Source organism: Podarcis gaigeae (assembly GCF_964106915.1).
Source record: "Podarcis gaigeae genome assembly, chromosome: 15".
Lineage (NCBI taxonomy): Eukaryota > Metazoa > Chordata > Lepidosauria > Squamata > Lacertidae > Podarcis > Podarcis gaigeae.
In genome coordinates this window covers 32,489,906-32,502,758 of record NC_139692.1, presented here as the reverse complement: position 1 = coordinate 32,502,758, position 12,853 = coordinate 32,489,906, and the positions used below count along the sequence as shown (strand labels likewise).

At 44.9% G+C, this 12,853-nt stretch overlaps 1 protein-coding gene across 2 annotated transcripts; it reads left to right on the top strand.

Moving 5' to 3' along the window:
- The first annotated feature begins 1,976 nt into the window (after positions 1–1,976).
- Positions 1,977–10,494, top strand: LOC310832666 (putative methyltransferase). Of its 2 annotated transcripts, none has more exons than XM_083714834.1 (6): positions 1,977–2,139; positions 3,382–4,750; positions 4,844–5,663; positions 8,077–8,177; positions 8,607–8,744; positions 9,850–10,494. In XM_083714834.1, the coding sequence occupies exons 3-6, from the start codon at positions 5,295–5,297 to the stop codon at positions 9,938–9,940; spliced, it is 699 nt and encodes a 232-aa protein (XP_083570960.1). In that variant the 5' UTR covers positions 1,977–2,139; positions 3,382–4,750; positions 4,844–5,294; the 3' UTR covers positions 9,941–10,494. The 2 variants fall into 2 exon arrangements, with proteins under 2 accessions (XP_083570960.1, XP_083570959.1); XM_083714833.1 differs by having other exon boundaries at positions 1,980–2,139; positions 3,382–3,542; positions 5,450–5,663.
- The last annotated feature ends 2,359 nt before the right edge of the window (positions 10,495–12,853 follow it).

Below are 12,853 nucleotides of genomic sequence, written 5' to 3'. Positions count from 1 at the left end.
ATTTTAGTCCCCACAACAACCCTGCGAGGTAGGTCAGGCTGAGGGGCAGTGACTGGCCCCCAAGGTCACTCAGCCAGCTTATGGCCAAGTAGTGGATTTGAACCCTGGTCTCTCCCAGGTTCTATCCTGCCCCTCTTAACTGTTACAAAAGGGTTCTGAAATCCTCTATCCAGCCAGGCAAATGATTCCGTGTCACATTTCAAGGACTCATTCCAGCCAGGCAAAAGGACTCAAGAAGGCTGCAAAGCACAACCCAAAGACTGCCAGAGTCAGAGAACAAGCAGGACCAAAGAGCAAGACCACAAATGTTACTTATATGGGGCATCTGGCAACGCCGCTGCCCATCCAAAAAGACTCCCAGAGTGGCTTACTACGGTCCGTTGAAAACCACACAGCCCCTGTCAGACAGGCTTACAATATAAAACAAGAAGAGCACAAGAAAAACGGGGATAGAATAATAGGGTGGAAATCAGACTTGGCCCCCAGAAGTGCCTGGGGGACGTGGTCTTTTGGCAGAGCTGATGGCATGACCTTTACCTCCCATTGCTCCAGCACTAGAGCTCCCTTAGGCCTTGTTGCTCAAGCAGAATCCTAGGTGGCAGGTGTTAAGTTGTGGGCGAACATGTCAGATGACACAGCAATTCTTTAAACAGCTCTTCTTTATTCAGATGCCAGAACAGAACTAGGCTGAGGAGCTCAGTCAGCCTGCTTATATAGAGCTCCAGAACAATGCAACTGTTGCCATTTTCTAAAACTATCCAATCACTGAATGTCACTTTTCGATCCTTCATTTGCATACAAAACTATCCAATCACTGAACGTCCCTTTTTGATCCTTCATTTGCATAACTATCTACAGTATCCTCCTGCTGGCCCAGGGTGAGAACTTCAGTACATAACACCCCTCCCCACCGAGATAAGGCGTTAGTTACAATCGTAATGGTTTCCTTATATACAGCACTACACGTAATGGTTCAATTAGGCACAAAAGCATATCGGTTACATTTCACATACTTAGACTAACACTGATACATGTCCAACAACATAGTCCTTTAAATAAGTTGGGCGCTTGGAAACTCTGTCAGACCGCCAGGGACTGGTAGCCAAGTCCGGGGGGGCCACACAATTCTTGCTGAGGTTGTGGTGCAACCCTAGGTGGTGTTGAAACCAAATCCCCTGGATCCGCTGCTGTGGGTGGAGCCTCTGCAAGTGGAGAGGTCTGAGCCTGTGGTAAGTCTGGCAGACCCTCTGAAGTGGCTTGGTTTGGCTCCACGCTGGCAGTTTGTGAGGGAGGTGTAGGTGGAGCCTCGCCATCTGTAAGTGTCTCTTCCGGAGCCACGAGCGCAGTTGGGGGCACCGCGGTAGTGTCCAAGTCCCCAACCCTGCGCCTAAGCTGGTCTATGTGCCGGCGCCACAAGGGTCCGTCTTCGAGTGCCACCTGGTACGAGCAAGGTCCAGTGACTCCCACTACTGTGGCTGGCACCGAAGGAATGTCCCCCACATAGTTCCGGGCAAAGACCTGGTTTCCTGGAACAAATGACCGTGGCGCGTTGGCACAGCCTGGGGGTTCGGCCAGGGCAAAGTCCGGGTGCAGCCGGTCGAGTGGTGACCTGTGCCCGCATGAGGGGTGATGTGTTGCACGAACAAGTATGCGGTGACCCGCTCGTGCCAGTCTATATATGTACGTGGTGGGTACATTTATGAACATTTATTATATATATAAGACCTTAAATTTTTTTATTACAAGGCTGCCCTAGAGGGATTGCAGAGCTGAATTCTTTGCTTGCTGGCTGCAGAAAAACAAGTCTGAGAAATAATTAGCTTTGCACAGTCAGCATTCTGAAAGAGGCAGGCTTCTTTCCGGTGCCAAGGTTCACTACGCTACAGGAAAACGGGGACATTCCTTCTCTGTTAAACATTTAAAAGTGCTACATTAAATTACTTCACTGTTAAAACATTTAAAAACGCGCAAAGGCAGACCGGTATCCCTAGGAACTTGCAGAAGTTGCAAGCCTTGCTCCGTGACACAATGGCCACTCGTCTGTTTGAGGACAGGGCTCACGCTGCTATTTATAAAAAATACAGGTTTTCCCCGCAGGAGAACCTACAGGGCGTGATCTTCTCGTACCTGGAAGAAAAGGTAAGAACATAATAGTGTGTGTCAGTCTGAACTTATACCAGTTGGCATAATTTTATATAAAAGGAGAGCTGCGTTATGAACTTTCTTGACTCTGATACTAGTCTTTATCCTGAAGATGTCCTGGAAGGCTTCCTGGCCTTCTTAATACTTTTGGGAAAAATTAGCATGGTCAATAACTCCTCCTGCGCCAGCTGATAGACGGGGAGGCTGAGCAGCCTAAAACAAGGCCCTGCTGCGCCTCTGGTCCTTTCCAACTCTACGATTCTACAGTGTTGCTTTGCTGCCCAAAGTAAATATTCTGTCTCTTTCATTTCTTGTAAACAACCAATCGTTGTTCCATTTCTGTGAAAACGTCTAGCAGGCACAAGGCTAAGGGTAAACATATATTCATAACAAACAAACATTAGAACTCTAGCAAAAGGTCTTAGACCTCTTGGTACTGTGCCTAGGTAGTAACAAGGGGGTGGCAGTGATATAAGAAGAAAATGGAGTTGGCTCTTACAGGCCAACTCCCCATCAAAGGGACCCAGTATCCCTGAAGTCCATTACGGGTCAGAGAATAACAAGTGAAGGCAGGAACCAATTGAATGAAGCAGTTTTCTCTTGAGACACAGTTACTATCACCCACTGTGGAAGGAGGTGAGAGGGAACCCAGAACAAAGGTCCCTTGGGGGCTACCCAGCTGGTTCCTCCTGCCATTTTTCTGCGTCCAACCAGCCCATGACATTTTGGGTTAATTAACAGCTGGTTTCACTGTATTCAAGTGAAAACTGCTCATGTATCGGACCTAGATGGGTATGGCCTTGGGTAAGTCAGGAGTGGGAAAGCCGTGTCCCTCACGATGCTGTTCCTTTGACTACAACTCCCATCCATGCTAACTACTGGCCATGCTGGCTGCAGAGGACAGGGGGCTGTACACTCCCAACAACATTGGGGTGGGTGGGTGCAGGATCACAGGTTCCCTAAAAGGTAAAGGGACCCCTGACCATTAGGTCCAGTCGTGGCCGACTCTGGGGTTGCGGCGCTCATCTTGATTTATTGGCTGAGGGAGCCGGCGTACAGCTTCCGGGTCATGTGGCCAGCATGACTAAGCCGCTTCTGGCAAACCAGAGCAGCGCACGGAAATGCCGTTTACCTTCCCACCATTGTGGTACTTATTTATCTACTTGCACTTTGAGGTGCTAGCCTTGCTGCAAATGACCTGGTGATGCATTTCTGAGATGTGTCGCTATCTTTTCTCAGAGAGTGAGCCCTGGGCAGCTGGCAGTCGACGTGGGTTGTGGCTCGGGCCAAAGCACTTGGATGCTGGCAAAACATTTTGAGAAGGTGGTCGGGACAGACATCAGTGAAGCTCAGATCGAGGAGGCCAGGAGAGCTCCACAACCGCCCAATATCTCTTATCTGTAAGTAGGAGCTGACCTCGCACGTGTATGGCCGAGAGAAAGCGGGCAGGAAGACGTTTTTCTCCCTCTCTCATCACACTAGAACTCTCGAAGCTTAATGTTGGAAGATTCAGGACCGATGAAAGAAAACACTGCTTCATGCAGTCCATATTTAAACTATGGAACTCCCTCCCACATGAGGCAGGGACGGCCACTAACTTGGATGGCTTTAAACAAAGACTAGAGAAATTAAGGAAGAGGCCTATCAGTGGCTAGTAGCCACGATGCCTCTGCTGGACCTACAAGGTGGGCAGAGTGAAGGCCAGGGTGGCTGAGAGTTGTGAAGAGAGATCCCTCTCTCACTCCCAGAGCTACCACTCCATACCCGTCAAGTGTCCCTATTTTACTGGGACATTCACAGATTTACAGAAGGGAATGGCGTTCCTAGATCAATCCTTTTTCACAGGGTACTCTGGGAATTGTGAGGCGAATAGGGGTCTCTCCTAACAACTCAGCACCCTCAACGAACTACAGCTCCCAGGATTCTTTGGGGGAAGCCATGACTGTTTAATGCGGTATTATCGCAAATGTATTTTTTTAATTATTATTTTTTACATAATTTTTATTGATTTTCCATTAAACACACCAACATACATACATATATTATAAAAATGAGTCACATATTTATCTTAAGCTCCGCCGAGCCTTGGACTCCCCTCCATTCCTTTTGGTAAGTATCATAAAATTTCTAGCATCTCATATTTTGTGTATTTTACTTTGTCTACCGTACGCTGTTAGAGTTATTCCAACCCTGCCAGTGTCTTTAAAGCTTTACAGTTGTATTTTATATACATCAAGTATTTACTCCAGTTTTCTTGAAACTTCTGTTCACCCTGGTCTCTTAATTTTCCTGATATTCTAGCCAGTTCTGCATAATTAACCATTTTAACCTGCCATTCCATTATAGTAGGTATTACATTTGTTTTCCGATTCTGGGCTAGCATAGTTCTTGCTGCCCTCATGGCATATAGAAAGATATTTTTATTATTATTATTTCCTTTCCTATCAATCCTATCAATCCTTTCCTATCAATGGTTTTATCAGGGACTTCTGGCAACAGCCTTTTTGAGGTCTTAGATATATGGTAATGTTCCTAAGCGTACCAACCAAGCACGTACATAGATCAGCACAGGAAGACCGACCTGGAACCATTTTGATTCCTAAACTGAGCAAATGTTTTCTCTGCAAGGTCAAAGTGGGAAACCTCCCATTGTCTCTTTCCTCACAAATCATGTCTTATGGCACATTTAAGATATGAATAGGGTGTGAACCTGTGACCTGGCCCAGGAACTAAGTATTTATCATTACAAAAGACTAACCAGGCTCCCCAGGAAATCCAATCAAGTAACCTGCCAGACAGGAGATAAACAACGACAGGAGAAAAACAACATTCAAAATTTCTGTTTTAGACCACCTTTTTTGTGATGTAGGTATTATGTATCTGAGGGGTGGTCTTAGGTTACACCCCTTCTGTGATGTATGTATGATGTTTCTGGGGGTGGTCTTGATCTACAGGGTGGCAATTTCAAAAGTCTTTATAAGGCCTTGCGCGCCATTGTTTCGGGTTCCTCCTCCTCTCCTGCGTGTGAGGGGAGCACCCTGTTGCAACAGATGAGTAAAGATCAAGCTTACTAGCTGCTTTGCTTCTCAATATTCTCTGGTTGGCCTCTGTTATCTTCTCCTACCAATAGGGAACCTATGTAAGGACTCTATATGGGCTCCTGGATACCCCATAAGGGAAAAGGGCAATTTTTGGTTTCCCAATGGGGCATCTGGCTGGCCACTGTGAGAACAGGATGCTTAGCCAGACGGGCCTTGGGCCTGATCCAGCAGGCTTCGAACAATCACCTTGCTATCTCCTCCCACAGGGTGTGCCCTGCCGAAGACCTCCCTTTCGAAGACGGCTCTGTGGACCTGGTCACGGCGTTTGCAGCTGTCCACTGGTTTGACGGGCCTCGCTTTCTGAGGGAAGTGGACCGAGTTCTCAAGCCGTCAGGCTGTGTGGTCTTCAGCTCCTACAACCGGCACATGCAGTTGTGTTACAAAGATTGTACAGATGAGTTAACAGAGATCTTCAAAGAGGTCAGTCCATCGCACAAGCCTCGGACCTGAGGTCTGCCCTCAGACCACATATTTCAGGGCCATCCCTGCCAGTTTTCTAGACCCAAATGTCCGCGGGGTTGTTGTTGTTTTTAAGTGTCTTTCCTGTAGAAGGACAGAAGAGTCCTTCAGTCTAGGTTAATTGAGCAAACCTAGAAGTCCTGGGTGCGTTTTAATCCCTCCTGCAAAACACTGGCACTATGGAAAAGAATATCATTTCAGGGCCCAGGCAAGGACATGAAGGGGATAAGAAAAATTCATCCCACCCTCTGAAATCTTTGCCATGAGAACCTCTTATGGTCAGCTTGCTTTACATTTTTTGGAGAAGTTTTAAGACCTTCCTATGCAGAAAGATTTGTGACTGTGTGGCTATTTTCTGTTAGTTTATTGCAGTAATATTTATAAAGCCTGTTTCTACAAAGCACCATGACTTTCAAAACCTCCAAGTGGTTTACAAGGCAGTCTAAAATATTACAGTCAAACCTCGGCTGTCGACCATAATCCGTTCCCGACCATAATCCGTTCCAAAAGACCATTTGACTTCTGAAACATTCAACAACCGAAAACAAAGTGGAAGCCTCACTACAATAGGGAAACTCAAAACAGAAGCCGGGTAGCAAGTTCAGCTTCTGAAAATCGTTCAAAAACCAGAGCAGTTACTTCCGGGTTTTCGGTGTTTGGGTGCCAAAATGTTCCAAAACGGAGGCATTCAGGAACCGAGGTCTGACTAGAATTTGAAATACCAATTTAAAAAACATTAAAAACATGGGCCACCAGGTGGCGCATTGGAAGATGGCCGACAATAACATCTCTCCGACCCACACGAGGTAATTAAGAGGCTGCTATGGGAAGTATGCAGCCTTCCCGCCCCGCCCCCCAGGAGATGGGGGGGGGGACTGCCTTGCCAGCAGTGTCCATAACGCACCCCCGGATTCAAAAGAAGGGGGTGCCGGTCACTTGGCACAAGCCGTCGGCGAGGTCGGCTCTTCCTGATGCTGTCTCCAATTAGCACGTGCTGGTTCGCTTTAGCTCGAAAATATAATTGGAAACATATAATTGGAAAGAAGCTAAAGCACATACATCAAGCAAAGTTGGGAGATAAGACTGCTGATTAATGGATCTCTGTGACCGGAGCGACAGATGGGACAAATAAATCAAGTGATGAACCACCATTAAGAGACTGGTATGTTTGGAGTGAAAGAAGCAGGGTGGAGGAAAAAACTTTTCTTTTCTTTGCCTTATGTGAATATTAATAACCCTCCACCCCAGAGAAAGAAGATCATTGCATTTTACTAATCACAAGCAGGAATTCAAGAACTGTGTGGAGTGGATTATAGATTAAAGATGACTGGTAAACAACGGAGAACAGAGGAAAATTTTATGACGCAGCTTTAAATGGCGTCTCGCTAAGACAGGCTTGTCTAAGAAAGACGGGGGAGGGGAGGATCAGGATCATCGGAATGTGAATGATGATTGGAATGTGATCTTAACCTGACAGAGCCCTCCTGATATACTTGGCAAGCCTGAGAAAATTAAAGGACAGACCAAAGATAATTTTTTTATGGAAGTGTGGAATGGCTGTCCCTAAGTGATATGATCTTTGGAAAGTGTAAAACCCACACAGAGGATGTCTGTTTCCAACCCGCTTGTGAAGATTACCAGAGATCGCAAAGAAAGGAATATATGATAACAACAAGAAGATGAAGAAAGTAATAAAGAGACTATCTGGATAGAACTGTTTAATTAAAGCAGCAATATAAGTGATGCTTGGACCCCCGTTCGGAGCTTGATGTATGGGTACTCCCAACAAAATTTAAAAATCTGGCTGTATAATTTGGAATTAATGTGATTTGGAAATAAGGTGATTTGATTGGCCTGTTAATAAAAATTATTTTTAAAAAAACATTAAAAACGTATTACATAAAATAAATAAAACTGACCATTCAAACACTTATAGCTACTAAAACCTAGGTAGGCATGCGGGAATGAAAAGGTTTTTAGCCAGATATGTCAATGGGCAGGCAGTTCCCAAGTGCTGCCACAATAAAAGATTGATTTCTTGTAAGTGCTGAATGAATGTTACGTGACACTTGTGAAAGGGCCAGTTTCGCAGATCCCAGCCATCAAATGGGCACATACTGGGTGACAGTATTGAAATACATTATTCTATAGGCTGCCACACCTCACACATTTCCCTCAATGCTTTTAGTCTTTCCATATAGGGAGTATCTACATGTTGACCATTTTTCTACTCCAGATTTCTGCACCTTTAACAGCTCAGCATCCTCTTTTATGCAGCATGCTCTGAACAGTGAGATTTTTGCAAGCATAAAAGAAATGACTGTGGCTTCCCACCCACCCCCTTTCTCCCTCTTTCTCTCTCTCTCTTTTCCAGATCCAAGACCAGCTTCTCACCTTTAAAAATGCAAAGATCAAATCACTTGAGAATGATTACCAAGAAATCTTTGATTCTTTGCCCTTCCAGGAGAAGAAGAGGTGAGTGGATCAGGCCCTTTTGTACAATGCGGTGCATGGACCCAGCCATGCCAATCTTTTCAATCTCCTGCTAAAAACATTTCTGTTCCACCAACCTTATGCAAACTATTAAGAATGCATCCACAGTTGTTAAATGATACCTGTTTTTAACTTTTTTTTTGTTACCAACTTACTGAATTTGTAAGTTGTATGGTTTTGTTGCTGTAAATGGCTTTGATATATTTTTATGACACAGCAACATCAAATGTTTTTGTAACTAAACAAATGCAAATTGGGAAGTCCGGAACAATACTGTCAAAGTCACTAAGTTGAACAGCCACACTCTCCTGAGCAAACATACATATGATTGATACCACTTCCGTAGTCAAAAGATTTCTGTACTCTCAACTAAGCCCCGCACTTCTCCTAAAGTTTTCTGCTTCTTTCCAGGATGACGGATATTTTCGATAAAATTCCCCTGAGCGTTGCTGACGTAATAGGATATATCCAGTCACTCTCGCCGTACCAACGTTATCTGGAAGCCCAGCCTGAGGAGGCGAAATCACTTCTCCAAAACACAGAGCGAAGGTGACAAAATCTGTTTGCTGGAGTAAGCCAAATGTGGAAGGGCCAAGGAACCATGGTTACGTCTGCTAGGAGAGTCACACTGAAGTCTTTAGCCTGTGATGTTGCATGTCTTTTCATAGATGGCATGCAGTAGAATTTACCGGAAACTGTTCTCAGTACGAGATGCCAGCAAAGCGGAAGGGCTTGGATTTCCATATTTTTTCCTGCAATGAAAATTCAGCTCCAATATGCACATTGTAATTTTCAGTTCAAAAAATTCCCATGTAAAATAACAAAATTGTAGAGATGGAAGGGACCACCCTCGCCCCCAATTAGCCCAGGGATGGAGGGTAGAGATAACCACAACCAGAAAAGAATGGCAAACCAAGTTGGTGACACAATTAACTGGGAAGCTCAGAAATCAAGAAGACAAGAACTTTAAGAAAAAATGGGGAAAGTTTTTAATTTATCTACGAGACTACTGTAAGCAAGTTAAAACATTAGCAGGATTTTAATCACAATTGTAAAGTAACAGTAAGTATGGATAATTTAGAAGGATATAAATTTGGATTAGAATTGATATGCAGTTGTAAATATCAGTAGGACCCATGGAAGGGATGAGTGGGGGAAGTCAGGAGATTCAGAGTAATCTAAATATTTGGGTTTTTTTGTTACGTGTTTATACTTTTAAAAAATCAAATTAAAATATTATTTTTAAAAGGAAGGGACCCCTAAGGAGCATCTAGTCCAACCCCCTGCAATGCAGGAATCTCCACTAATGCATGAGAGTGTTGCCAGATTCCAACTATTCATTTAATCTGTGCATAAGCCATGCTTCAAACCTTATGCTGGCTTTATGCCATCAGTCCCATTTCCCCACAGCCGCCGTTTGCCGCATTTTATTGTACCAGTTTGTCGAAGAGGCAGCCTCCCAAATTCTTCTAAGTATCTCACCATTATGCGCCTGGCTGCCGTCAAAAGACAACTTGTAGGCGGTTTGAACTGTGAAAAGATGGACCGGGGCTAGCTCTGGACATTTCGAGGTGTTTCGTCCAGTAATTGTTTTCATTTCAATGAATCCCGGAACTGAACCCTGGTTTCTGCTCTCTTGCTTTCCTTCCCCTAGGTTTCTGGAGACGATGGGTGTTTCTTCTCGGGATACCCAGCTGGAGTTGCGCACAAAGCACATTTGCATCTTGGGCTGCAAGAGCTCCTGAGAGGAATGTCAGTCTAAATGCACAGGGCAGGGCGCATGCGTAGGAAAGCCGGATTTGGACCCCAGCTCTATCAGTCGTGAAGACAGCAGGTTGTGATTCCAGGGTTCCATTGATTTCAAGGAGAGTGGGAGCTAGATGCTATCAAAGGGCCAGGAGCCTTCTGAAGCCACCACTTCCTTGCAGCAGTGACTGGTCTGTCTCCTTGGACCTTGTTCCAAAAGCTCTCTGCAAACGATCCGTTTAGCCCACTGATAAGAGCTGGCAAGCTGTTGGGTGAGGAGGAAGAGAAAAGGGTGTCAGGGAGACTCCCCCTGCCACCCATGTGTTGAAGCAGAAAACAAGAGAGCTGGGTGTCGGAACGGTGTTAGAACTCAGTCCTGAGTTCAAATCCCCATTCATCTATTGAAGGTCACTGGGTGGCTTCCTCTGAAACTGGAGGTCGGTGTCATCTTTTACCTGCTCCTCTCATGTAGAATCATGTGCATTGAAGTTTATCGTGTTAAGAATCTTTTCACTTGGTATCATAATAAAACAGAACTGAGTTGAATAGTGAATTCATTGTTTTTGTTTGTTGTTCGTTTCTGGCTGATATAACTCACATAAAATGAAATCAGCTTAAAACCATGGCCATAAGACAATTTAAAAAAATAAAAATCCACAATGAATCTTGAATTTCTCTTGCTGCTTTTATTTGTCTACGTTATCTGCTCTCTATTTGAAAAATGCAACCTCTCTACTGCTTCTGTTATGCTTCATAAACTTGATCGTGTTTTGTTGTGTTTGTCGTTTTGATCTTGAATTCGTACGAAACCATAAAAATCCAATCCAGCTTTAAACCTAAATACCAAACGCCCAATGCAAGAATATACATGACACTATGAATGGCGTTGCTATGTCTTTACTCATAGTAATCTCTGTTCCTGTACTCTCAAAGTCAGCTTAGTAGTACTTGTCTCTTTCCCAGGCTTACTCGGTGACTGTAAACCCCGCCCTGGGTTAGCCCTCTATTGCTCTGTTCACGCAGTAAGATTTAGAAACCTACCTCCCCCCCCCACACACAGTGCCTCCCTTTGCACCAGCACTAGAGCTCCCTTAGGCCTTGCTGCTCAAGCAGAATCCTAGGTGGCAGGAGAACCCTTTTTATCCCCCTCCCAGCCCAGGAGGAGCCAATGGCCAGCATGGGAGAGCCAGCCAGCGGGGAAGGTTCTTTCCTGAGAAGCTGTAGTGACACTGCTGGCCACGTGGGGCAGTGGTCCGCCATCTCCCGACGCTTTACTGAGAAGCTGCAATGATGCGCCTCACCACTTGGGGCACTGCTCAGCCGTTCCCGAATCTTGTTTTATTTGACCATTTCTAACATTTTTCTCCTCACATTTTCTAACTTCAGTAACGGACTGACCCATGGGGTGGGGTGGGTGTTACAGGGCAAGTTTGCCAAAGATGATTAAAGCTATTGGTCATAGAAGGGGCCCTAAGAGTCATCTAGTCCACCCCTCTGCTATGCAGGACTTTTGGCACACAGTTCGCCATCCAGTTTGAAACCATGCCAGACCCTGCTTAAGCTTTGCAAATGTGCTAGCAATTTGACCACCAGGTCAATCTAACTGGGTTATAAACATGACTTTACTTAAATTGTTAAAGGATAAAGAGTTTTGATCCATGTTTTTAAAAGCGTTGTTGTTGTTTAGTCATTTAGTCGTGTCCGACTCTTCGTGACCCCCTGGACCAGAGCACACCAGGCACTCCTGTCTTCCACTGCCTCCCACAGTTTGGTCAAACTCATGCTGGTAGCTTCAAGAACACTGTCCAACCATCTCGTCCTCTGTCATCCCCTTCTCCTTGTGCCCTCCATCTTTCCCAAAATCAGGGTCTTTTCCAGGGAGTCTTCTCTTCTCATGAGGTGGCCAAAGGATTGGAGCCTCAGCTTCAGGATCTGTCCTTCTAGTGAGCACTCAGGGCTGATTTCCTTCAGAATAGATAGGTTTGATCTTCTTGCAGTCCATGAGACTCAAGAGTCTCCTCCAGCACCATAATTCAAAAGCATCAATTCTTCGGCGATCAGCCTTCTTTACGGTCCAGCTCTCACTTCCATACATCTACTGGGAAAACCATAGCTTTAACTATATGGACCTTTGTTGGCAAGGTAGTGTCTCTGCTTTTTAGGATGCTGTCTAGTTAAAAGCATTATATGTGGCTATATCACAAGCATAAATGTATCTATTAAACATTATCTTGCTAGGTAACCAAATACAGAAGTTGGCCCTACTGCTTCTTCTTATCAGGGATACAAACTAATTAAAACCATGTATTTTTAATTATGACAGTGGAGATGGGATAAAGGAGGAATGCTGTTTCTGGACAGAGAGACTCAGTATTTTGTGTGTGTGTGTGTGTGAACTTGAATCACTTTATCATTTGTTAATTTTATAAGGGCAATTAGTTCCCACAGTAAATTATTGCTTTGACCTAAAATCTAATAAAACCATTAAAGCTGTTGCAACAGGGTGCTCCCGTCACACGCAGGAGGACGGAGGAGGACCAAGAACAAAGGTGTGCCTGCCCTTATACTACATAGACATTTTAAATTCCCTGCCCTGGAGCTCAAGACCACCCCTCCATACATCATACATACATCACAGAAGGGGTGTAACCCCGGACCACCCCCCACAAACATCAAACCTGCATCACAGAAAAGGTGGTCTACAACAGAAATTTGAATGCTGTTGTTTTTCCTGTCTGCCAGTATTAAGTTGTGGGTGGACATAGCGGTCGACACAGATTTCTCCAAGTGGTTCTTAATAAGCTGGAACTGAACTGAACTGAACTGAACTGAACTGAACTGAACTGGACAGCTCAGCTGGCCTACTTTTATAGGCAGCCGGCTGTCAACATTGTAACATCAATTCCCCAAGG